Source organism: Zingiber officinale, chromosome 2B (assembly GCF_018446385.1).
Source record: "Zingiber officinale cultivar Zhangliang chromosome 2B, Zo_v1.1, whole genome shotgun sequence".
NCBI classification, from domain to species: Eukaryota; Viridiplantae; Streptophyta; class Magnoliopsida; order Zingiberales; family Zingiberaceae; genus Zingiber; species Zingiber officinale.
The window spans coordinates 12,844,269-12,855,535 of record NC_055989.1 but is presented as its reverse complement, the minus strand read 5'-3'; the positions used below and the strand labels follow the sequence as shown (position 1 = coordinate 12,855,535).

At 40.1% G+C, this 11,267-nt stretch overlaps 1 protein-coding gene across 1 annotated transcript; it reads right to left on the bottom strand.

Annotated features, from left to right (window-relative positions):
- Nucleotides 1–9,576: 9,576 nt before the first annotated feature.
- On the bottom strand, nt 9,577–10,616 carry LOC122048158. The gene is made up of 3 exons (XM_042609756.1): nt 10,574–10,616; nt 10,030–10,520; nt 9,577–9,648 (listed from the first exon to the last, which is right to left on the bottom strand). Exons 1-3 carry the CDS (start codon nt 10,614–10,616, stop codon nt 9,577–9,579), a joined length of 606 nt encoding a protein of 201 aa, XP_042465690.1.
- Between the last annotated feature and the right edge of the window lie 651 nt (nt 10,617–11,267).

Genomic DNA, 11,267 nt, shown 5'->3' with positions numbered 1-11,267 from the left:
ATGTATCAATTTTTAGTGATCATAGGTCAACTATGGGGAAAGTAAATGTTTAATTAATAGACATCTTGCCCATAGATCATAGTTGGACATTTCAAATATTTTGAAAATAATTCTATGTTCTATTTATTGTGATATAGATATTTTAAAACATATGAATTCAAAGCTAGGTTTTAAATTGATACTCAATTGCTTGTTTTCAAGATTTTTTGAGATTTGGTCAAAATTTTAAAAATACTTTGATTTATATGAAAATATATTTTTCCTTGATAGAGGACCTTAAAATAAATATATTTTTAAAATTTCATGATTTTTCAAATTTTTTGAAATTTTTTTTATGTATTTCTGAAGTTGGCTTCAGAATGTTAAAATTTGAACAACATATGTACCAGTCGACTGCATCAGATACCAGTCGACTGGTACATGATTTCCAGCACTTTTAGAAGTTGGTCTTTGTTAACTTAGTCTAAAAATTGATGTCATAGTATGTGTAATTATTTGGTACAATCTTTCTGATGGTGCCAAAGGGGGAGAAATGGGAAAGTTCAAGTTAGAATGTACTTAATTCTCCATATGTGTGAAAACTTGAAAATTAAGGTTGAGAGCATATGTTAAGGGGGAGTTTGGATTTACACTTCATGTTTCCATATTGCTTGTAATTTTTAAGTTAGTATTATTTGTACCTAACTTAAACATATTGCCATATATCAAAAAGAGGGAGATTGTGTAACAACCACCCTTCTTACTACTACAACTCTCTAAGAATGACCGTTACTTAACTACTAACTCTACTTAACCGGTATGATTAAAAATCACATGGAAACCCTACCGAAAAATTTCGGCAGAATCTCCCCTATACCGGTGACCTTAAACTGACATACATAACATAATATACACAGCCACAGGCGACTGGTACACATATCAAACACACAAAAGAAATAACATCACCACGCAGTTTAATGAAATCAAATCATGCAAGTAATGAATAGCGGAAACAAAATAAAAACATACAATTAACTAACAGCGGAAGACTAAATGACTCATCTAATACATTCTTAATAAATGGAAATCTTAATAAATTCTTAAACTAAGTCCCAAGGCTTCCATAGTCCTGGCATCACACACCATCCGCGCCACCTTGTCGCCTTCCTTGCTAAATCTTTTCTTTTCCTTTATCTGCAGTAAGAGGAAGTGTAGTCTATAAGCAAAATTTGCTTAGTAAGCGCTATCTAACTCACAAAATCACGAATGTGCATGTATACGAAAAGAACTGGAAACTATATGCTCTAAAAAGAAATAAAGCATAAACATAACTGCTCATGTCAAACTAATAGCAAAGAAAGGCTAAGGAATCTACTCATGTAATTCTAATGGCTAATCATGCTACTCATCTAATAGGTAAACATGAAATCTACTCATCTACTAGATAAACATGGTAGAATAAAGAACTAAACTTACTGAATTCTAAACACTTTCTGAATCTTATTTAACTTGTTTAAAGACTTATTCTTTAATACTTTATACTTATGTAAAACTTGCTTTACTTGTTCAAAAACTTATACTTATAATACTTCAAAATAATAATCAACTTCTTCTTGGGCCCAGGCGTAGTACCATCTTATGCGCGTTCCCTAATAGGTTAGGGTAGCGAGCCACCAATCCTAAAAGAGCAGACCTCGGTCTACCAGGGCCAAGACCTCGGAATTGGACACCTGGATTTGTTTAACGACAACCTCGGAAGTCGGGTACTAGCCTCTTCTTAAAAGTAAAATACTTATAATCTTAATTACTTCTTCTTTAAATTTCTTGGCATTTTAATAGGCACCTTGTGTGCCAAAAATTCCTAAAGTCTCGACTTTGGGATCTACTTAAGGCCTTGCCCTTTTCTTTCTTTTCTTTATCTTTCTTATACTTTTCTTTATCTTTCTTATACTTTTCTTAAACCCAAAATACTGTTAGGGTATCCTTCGTATACATCTATGAATGAAACTAACTATGTAACACATAATCATGCATAGAATACAAAAGAAATCTGCACATACAATATTTATCAAAATCTGCAAGTATTACTTATGAAAATCTACTTATTAAAAATCTGCATACCTGTTAAATTCATTACATCAATTCAAATCATCTTTAGTCTCAATTCAAAGGATTCAGTGCATAATTAGCATCTAGAACTTGTTATATATACAAAACCGTATGCTTACAGGTTGAGGAATCAATTCACATAGCAGATGGGAACTACTCAACAAGACTTAAGCCGAATGCCAAATCTTTAAATCTAACAACTAGGGTAAATTCTTTCTTGGCAAATGAAAACTGCACTAAAGAGAAATGCATTGTTCTAAGAACTAAAACTAAAAACCATACTAAGCTTCATGGTTGTTCCTGTTCAGGTTTAACAGAAAACTCTATAGCAGAAATGCTATAATCCACAAAAACACTAACCTACATGCTTAATCTAAACCGATCATCTTCTTTCTTTCTTTAGGGTTCATGGCAGCAAGCATAAACATGTTCCTAAAGAAAATCTAGTAATACTAAGTTGTGCTCATAACTCTAATCTAATACATCTGTACAGGAATGCAAAATTCAAACCTCCTTCCACCAGCTAACATCTCTGTAAGATTTCAAACAAGCAGTTGGTATGCAGAAAACCCGGCAATTAAATCCTCACAGAAGAAACTCAAATCCAAGTCCATACATAGATGAATCGATCAACACAATACCACAGGGAAGCTTCTGAAGAACATCAGACCTTTCTAAACCAAAACACTAGCTAAATTCTGAAACTTGCAGGACTCATGTGTAAACGAACATGCCAATTAGGGTAACAAACAGGAAGCCCAAATCAAAAGCTGAATTGCTAACATCAAAGCTTGAAGAAAACTAAATCTGAAACCTAAATTCACAGCAACAAATCACCTACAATTTATCCCAAAACTTTCGGAAAAAGAACACGGAATAAACCTCGGAGCTATCCTACTGCAGGTGAGTAAGCGACTTACCTTGTGTTCTTGAACTCACAGCCGGAAGAAAGCTTCTAGGGCTTCGGCGAGCTTGAGATCGCAACTCTTCGGCCGCCCCTTCGAGCCCACGGATTTTCCTCGACAGGAGAGTCCCTATTCTGTGAAGAGCTCCCGGGACTTGCCCTTCACCGGCCGCCGGAGAGAAACCCTTTCTTGGCTTCGTCTTCGCCCGAGCACAAAATAGCGCCGCTCGAAGAATCGGGGTCGGGAAAGCTTAGGTCGCGAGAGAGGGAAGGTCGAAGGAATTAGGTCACGGGAGAGAAAAGAATATAACTTAACCCTCTCTGTAACTTGTCCTTTTATAACTACAGCTTAAGACCAATTCGTTATAAATTTGTTTACGAAATACCAGCTGGCGCGCTTGGTCCGCTGGAAAGATAAGTTCCCGAAGGTCTTGGGTTCGAGCCGCCCTCGTCTCCTTTTTAAACGGAATTTTTATTTCGTTTCTTAAGACTGCTTAATCATATTTAATTCCCTTAAATTATAACAAAATAGCCGTGCACCAGCTGGTTGTCTGAGTTCGGTTAAGACTCGGATCAAGCCCGAGGTCTTGGGTTCAAAACCCAGTTTCAACATTTTTCTTTCTTCCTTTTTTTTTTTTTTAACTTCTTCCTCTTGGTAAAAATACCAAACGAACTCCAAAAATTGCATAAAAATACTCTATAAATTCCTAAAAATCTCTAGAATTTTTATAAAACATTTCTAGATTTTAATAAGGTCTTTTAGAACTCTAAATCATGAAATTTGGGGTGTTACAGATTGTTAGTGCAATTGACCTAAGTTTGATAAGTACAATCATGGTTTTGATGTGTGTGTCAAAGAGTTTAAGTTAGGCTTTCATATTGGTTTGATATGTATGTTTGAGTCATGTAGGACTTGGTGAAACACACATGAGGAGCTTGGTACGACTAAGCTTGGGAAGCTCATCCTGGGGCTCAAGTCCTTGAGACAGTGAAGGATGATGTGGAAGACATTCGAGGGACCGCCGGACAAGGAGCAACGGAGTGAAGCTGAAGGAAGCAGACTTCAAGGCAATGTGAAGGATGTCATGGAGAGGAGCCTCGGGCTCGAGTGCATCTGAGAGACGAAGGCCGAGGAAGAGGGCTTCAAGGAACGACTTCGGAAAGGATAAGTGTAAGTGTGTAACCAGGATCAGTCAACTAATGGAAGTTGCAGTCGACTAGTACAGTAAACTTGGAGCGAACAAAAGTATTCTGTTCACTCAGACAACAGTGACTAGTCGAGTGGTACTTTCACCAGTTGACTGGTAAGTGACCATTGGCGACCATTGATAGAAACCCTGATTCTACCAAGTAGTCGTTGGCTCTGTCCAACGATTACACTAGTCAACTGATGGAAGTGTCAGTCGATTGGTGTGCAAGGAATGAGTTATCTTGTGATCAACTCTTTCCTCTCTATATATTGGAAGCTTGGGGCATTGATGCAGGTTACTGATCTTGTTGATACACTCCTAGTCTTGGCCTCCAAGCTTCCAAAGCCTAACACTCTTCTTCCAATTCTTATTCTCAATCTTGTAAAGAAGAAGAGTGCCTTGTGAGAGGTTTGCTCCACCGAGAAGGAGAAAGGTTTAGCTGGAGATTGCTGGGTACTAATCCATCGACGGATTAAGGGATCGTCCACCTCAAGGACAAGTCGTGGAGTAGGAGCAAGCAATCTCTGAACCACGTTACATCGATCGTGTTAGAGTTTGTGTTCTATTCTTATTGTTTTCTTTAGTTAATAGTATTTCCTCTTGCGCACTAACCTTGTAGAGAAGAAACCATGTTGGGGGTGACCTAGTCTATTCACCCCCCCCCCCCCTTGTTCTAGCCAGTCACGAGATCACCAACAAACCCTTCTCCTTGGGTTCCTCCACTCATTGGAATTATGTAGTATCTTCATGGAGCACAATCACCTTGATCTTGCTCTAAAGCTCATGAGCACTCTTGTACTCACTTACATTCAATACCACATTAGGAGGTAATAAATTAATTAAAATTCTAGCTACGTCCTTGTCCGGCTCTGATTGCTCCATTTGCTCCTCGATTTAATATCAAGGCCAGAGGCATTTTCCTTTCTTGTCGATTAGAGTCTTGAATGATGTTACGAACCTCAAGTGCATGGATTCGTCATCAGTAATAAAAATATCGATCCCACAGGGACTATTTATAAGTACTAGCAATTGTTCACTAAGGGTTAGCTAGACTACCAATGGTTGTGGATAATCTGGGGAAGAAAGGTCGGGAAGAAGAATCGAGAACTGGTGAGTCGAAGTGTTCACGTGGTTATGAGGAGCTCTAGGAGGTCGATTTCGTTGTGGTGGTATTGATGTGTTACGTTTTATCCTACACTCGTTGTCTGTTAACATGCAATTGTTGGAAGCTAAAGCGGCTATTCTTAAATGCCAGAATAAAGAAGGACCCTAAGAAGGTTTGTTACGGTTTACCCCTGTCATTAGGGCACCTCGGCAAATCTTGAGGACACGACTCTAATTGGTAAGTCGAGAATAGTGGTTAAGAGCTAAGTTTGGTCTCTCGCTTCCTTGAGGGAAATTTGCCTCTCCTTTCAAAGAAGTATCCTAGATGTCCGTGAACGGGTTACCCCTGTCACTAGGGCCTCTTGGGTGTACGATCGAGGGATAATCCCTCTACGAGGTTAACATGTTCTACACAATCAAGCAACATGCAATTGAGACAAAGCATAAAAGATCATCCAACGAGTATAAGCATAATACGAGTTTTACATCAAACCGAATCACAACTATTCCCTAGTCCTAGAACAAAGGATCTACTCCATAAGTGTCAGAGAGATATCCAAAGACATATGGTAGAACACATACAATCTTCAGACACGGAGAAAGAAAGAAAGAATATGCTTATCCAATGATGACGAGTGGCCTTCGGATCCAATCCTCTGCTTCTAGAGTCGATATGGTGGTGGGAAGATCGTTGGACGGAGGTCCAAGACGGCGTGGGATGACTTCAAGATGTTTCTTCAACTGATGGCTCACTTCCCCCCCGAGAAAAAGGGTTAAAACCCTTATATAGACTAGGGTTCGACTGCGGCGACACGGTCGTGCCAAGATGGCACGACCGTGTTCATTCTCTTCTCTGGTGGCGCTGTATGGACATGCCAATTGGCACGACTGTGTGGTGTCTGGCCTCGGTCCTTACCGCACGACCGTGCAAGGATGCACAACTGGGAACTTCCTGATCTCGGTCAAGGGGTGACACAGCCATGCAGGGTTGGACGGCCATGTGTTGATCTGCCTCGGTCTCAGCCGCATGGTCGTGCTGGGTTGCACGGTCATGCACTTCCCCTCTTCGGTCTGGTCACACGGTCGTGCGAGATCACATGACCATGTTCTTTGGCTTGTTCCGGTGCGTCGATAATCATCGTTTTTGCTCTGAAAGTTGTCCCTGTCAACATGAAACCAAACAAAGAGCAGATATCTGAACAAAAGAGCATATATAATGAATGCAAGATGAAAGAGGCAATCATGCAACGAATACATATGCACAAAGTACTTGAATGTGTGCTAAAACATGCGTAAATGATCATAATATTTGCGTACATCACATCCCGAGACTTGATCCTTTGCTTGTCCTTAAGAAAAATGCTACAAACTATGTTCATAAGTTCCTGCAGTGCTTCATAATTCCTAGTGCATTCGCCTAACTCTATTAACTAGTTTCATTGATAAGCATGACTGTGGAGTAATCTAAGTATGGCCTAAGCATAAGTCGTTTGTGCTCGATGCAGTAAGTAGCTCAAACTCTTCAAGTTTCAATTCTTTGTCCTAGTTAAGTCGTCATACAATTGAGTTTCTAATGTTCCCGGTGATAGACACTTACCTGCCACACACTTGGTTCATTTTTCTTAATTTACACAAGGTCTCAAAGGGTACTTCTCGAAATCATGAGAAACATAACATTCATTTCCCCAGTAACCTAACTCGGTCTCAAAGGGGTGAATTATTAGTTTCCACTCACGACAACTATTTTTTTATCTCTTATTATTTTTTTCTTCTTTTTTTTTTTCTTTTCATTTTTTTTGGGGTGCTATAGAGGTGTAGTACTTATTACACATGCGATGCATATGTTGGGATTTGGACTTTTCCAAATGAGCTTCCATGATCTGAGATTATCCAGTAACCAAAATGTAAGTAAGGAATCACCATGGGAACAAAAGTATTAAACAATTTGGATGAATCATAACTATTTCAAAAGTATATCTACCATTCAAGCTTAAGTACTTAAGTGTAGTGAAAATAAGGTCCTTAAGGTTAAGCCAAATCTTATACCCAACTCCATATAATACTTAGCTTATTTCATGCTACTAAAGATAGAGAAAGAAGATACACCAAATATACTAACACCATCTGGAAACTCATGAACTAAGAAAATGCTAGCTATTTTGCTATCGGACAAGTAGTGGAAAAAGTGGATAGTTGATTCTCAAATATGCCACAAAATTAAAGATAGGAAAGAGAAATGAAAATGAGGTGCAAGTAGAATAAAATGCGAATAAATAAACAAGACTAAATAGAACAAAGTAAGTAAAATATGCAAAAACAAAAGAAAGACTCGATTCGACTCAGGTTGTGCAACAATACCCCCCCCCCCCCCAGACTTAGACTTTTAATCGTCCCGATGAAATCAAAACGGTCGATGAGGCCGAAGGTCGGGGAGATCTGGGAGCTCAGGATAAGTCCGAGCCACTCATTTTGAGCCCCTTACTAGTTTATGATACGAATATAACTCATTAATACTGCTATGAAAGTTCCTCATGTACCACCTAAAATCTTCGTTCCAAAGCATTCTCCTTTTGTGGGTCTCTATAAGTTCAAGTATTCGTGGGCATAACTCTCTCTCACTCTTAAAGCACTGCTGTAGACACTTAAACTGCTCGTCCTCTGCGTGAACAACACTAGTGAAAATTTCATTATTCTGTTCTAAGCCATGATGAATAATGATAGGGTGAAATTCTTGGAAATCAAATTGCAGAATATCTCTACTAACCGAAGGCATATTTCTAAGAGAGGAGGTTGGAGGTGGGCTAATCTATTGCTTTGCCAAAGTCAAACACCAATTCTCCTTAACATGAATCATGGTCAAAGCCGGGTTGGGCAATCTAAGGGAAAAACTATCCTTGATCACCAGACTATACCCATATTCCTCTCGGCGAATCAAGCGATTGGTTAAATAAAAATTCAAATCCATTCGAGAAACATCCTCAATCATTTCGAGGCTACTCAGATCATATCCTAGTATAACCGCAATATGAGTAAGCAATCCTCCCAAAACAATAGGGGTGGAGGAAGAAGCCCTTCCTAATGTTATCAAGTGTCTTAAAAAGAAATACCTAGAATTAACAGACACATTTTCTATCATTGCCCATAAACAATACAAATTCGAGAGTCTCACAATTCCATCTCTACCGCCCCTTCCAGATATCGTATTCCTCATCAACATATTGACATATTGAAAGATCGGGTTAATGATATTACTACTATTAGCAACATGGGGATTAAAACAAGACTATCCACCAATTTGCTCCAAAAAGTTTGAATTCTCAAAAGCGGGTAAGATTATGTAAGTTCCCTGCCTAGGTAAATCATAGCATATATTAAAATCCTCAAGACTCCATTCGTAATCTTCATTAAATAAATAAAATTTTAATTTTCCTCCTCCTTGAACATTATGAACACTAATTGAGCTCAAAATTTCTAAGACGACCCGAGGATAGGTTGGGTAATTGAGGACCATTATGTTAGTCCAACCTATTCTATCAAGCAACCAATCAATATCATTCCCAAGCCCTAATACTTCTAAGGTGTCTCAGTCTATAAACCTAGTGCTCAAGATGGAACGTTTACATAAAGCACGATAACGATGCAATTGCTCATCATTAGAGAAAATAATGCCGAAGTTGTTTAATGTACCTTTGGAGCGTGCATCCTCCTCGTTTGAGACAACCAATGGTTCTTTCCCTTTCCTTTGGCGAGAGCTTGACGTTGCAGATGACAAGAAGGGTAGACTTAAGTTGGATGAATGTGGGGGAGGAGTGGTTGTGCTTTGAGGAGTTGGAGGGAAAGAGAGGAAGGAAGGAAATATGGGGAAGGAGGTGAAGGGGGCGGCACGGCCGTGCAAACCTCCGCACCCCCGTACCCTAATATAGAGGGGAATTAGGCTGGGCTGCATAGGGTTGCACGCCTCCCTTCTCGCTGCACAACCGCCCTTCTCGTTGCACGGTCGTGCCATTCGACACGGCCTCTTTCTTCCTCTCCTCGGCTAAAGTCACACGGCCGTGCTGATTGGCACGGCCTGGGTCTTCTTCCTCTCTGGCATGGCTGCACGGCCGTGCCAATTGGCACGGCCCATGCCTCTTCCTTCTCTGCACAAGCCACACGGTCATGCAGAGTTACACGTCCCGTGGCTTTAGTCTCCACGTTGGCTTCACACGGCTGTGTGAGGTCACACAGCCGTGTGAGGTGCGACCTCACACGGCCGGCTGCTTCCTTAAGCTCAAAGTGATTCGCTCTTCATTATTTTAGCTCCTCCATCGCCTCCACACCCATGAAAACACCCATGGCCAGCTCGTGGAGGCTATGCACATCCTGAAAATGAAATACCCAAAATAAAATACTAGACTAAAAGTCACTAGAGAAATAGAACGACAAAAAGGAATAATGGACTAAAATGGAAGAAAAATCCTTGGGTTGCCTCCCAAGAAGCGCTTGTTTTAGGTCTTTAGCTCGACCCCATTTCAGTTTATTCGGGTGGTCGCGATCCAAGAAGTATATCCACATAACATCCTCCGTCGGCACATCATGGAGATATTTTTTTAAACACTACCCATTTATTTTAAATTCTCCACGCTCCTAGCTCCAAATGTCTACGGCTCCGAACGGGTAAAGCTTTTTAATTTGGAATGGCCCTGTCCACCTTGATTTCAACTTTCCAAGGAAGAGCTTTAATCTTGAATTAAATAATAGCACTAAGTCCCCTTCTTTGAATTCCCTTCGCATGATATGTTGATCATGCCACCTCTTTGTCCTCTCTTTGTGGGATTTGGCATGTTCATAGCCATCCATCCTCAACTCATCAAGTTCATTTAATTGTAGCTTTCTCTTGTCTCCAGCTAGCTTCAAGTCCATATTAAACTGTTTTATTGCCCAGTAAGTCTTGTGTGCCAGTTCCACCGAGAGATGACACGGCTTACCGTACACAAGTCGAAATGGGATCATACCGATTGGAGTTTTGAAAGTAGTGTGGTATGCCCATAAAGCATCATCCAATTTCAACGACCAGGCCTTGTGGGAGTTGGACACTGTCTTTTCTAATATTGCTTTGATCTCCCTGTTTGAAATCTCAGCTTGTCCATTTGTCTGGGGATGGTAAGGTGTCCCTACTTTGTGGCTGACTCTGTATTTCTTTAACAAATTTTCAAACTGCCTTTCAATGAAGTGTGAGCCCCCATCGCTAATAACTACCAAGGCACACCAAACCGTGGAAAATCACCTTTTTAAATAGTTTAATCACCATTTTGGCATCGCTGGTAGGAGAGGCTATGACTTCTACCCATTTCGATACATAATCTACTGCAACTAAAATATAGTTGTTTCCGCATGATGAAGGAAAGGGTCTCATAAAGTCTATCCCCCATACATCGAACAGTTCCACTTCAAGGATGCAATTCAGCGGCATCTCATTTCTTCTAGTAATGTTCCCGGTCTTTTGGCATTGGTCACAGACTGCACAAAATTTTTCGTATCTCTAAATAGATTTGGCCAAAAGAATCCTGCTTGGAAAATCTTAGCAGATGTCTTTGACACTCCCAGATGTCCACTGTAAGATGATGAATGACAGTGAAATAAGATGTCATTGATCTCCTCTTCCGGTACACACCTTCGATGGATTGTGTCTCCGTATTTCCTAAAAAGTAATGGTTCATTCCATATGTAGTGTTTGACGTCTGAGAAAAACTTCTTCTTCTGTTGCCAGGTGAGTTTCGGGGGAAGCACTCCACTTGCAAGATAGTTTACAAAATCCACATACCAAGGAACTCTTTCAAAACCTACTGCCAACAGGTGCTCGTCAGGGAAAACATCATTATTGGGCGGATCAAAATCCACGCCTTTTCGCCAATTCGGCCTGACTCGGGATAGGTGATCTACCACGACATTTTTAGCCCCTTTCTTGTCTCTGATTTCTAGATTGAACTCCTGAAGAAGCA

Coding starts and splice junctions, on each gene's coding strand:
- LOC122048158 (XM_042609756.1), bottom strand. CDS start 10,616: ATGGGTAGAAGTCATAGCCTCTCCTACCAGCGATGCCAAAATG. Junction 10,521..10,573: donor CTACCAGCGATGCCAAAATG/GTGATTAAACTA, acceptor GTGCCTTGGTAG/TTATTAGCGATGGGGGCTCA. Junction 9,649..10,029: donor AATTCAAAGAAGGGGACTTA/GTGCTATTATTT, acceptor TTTCATTTTCAG/GATGTGCATAGCCTCCACGA.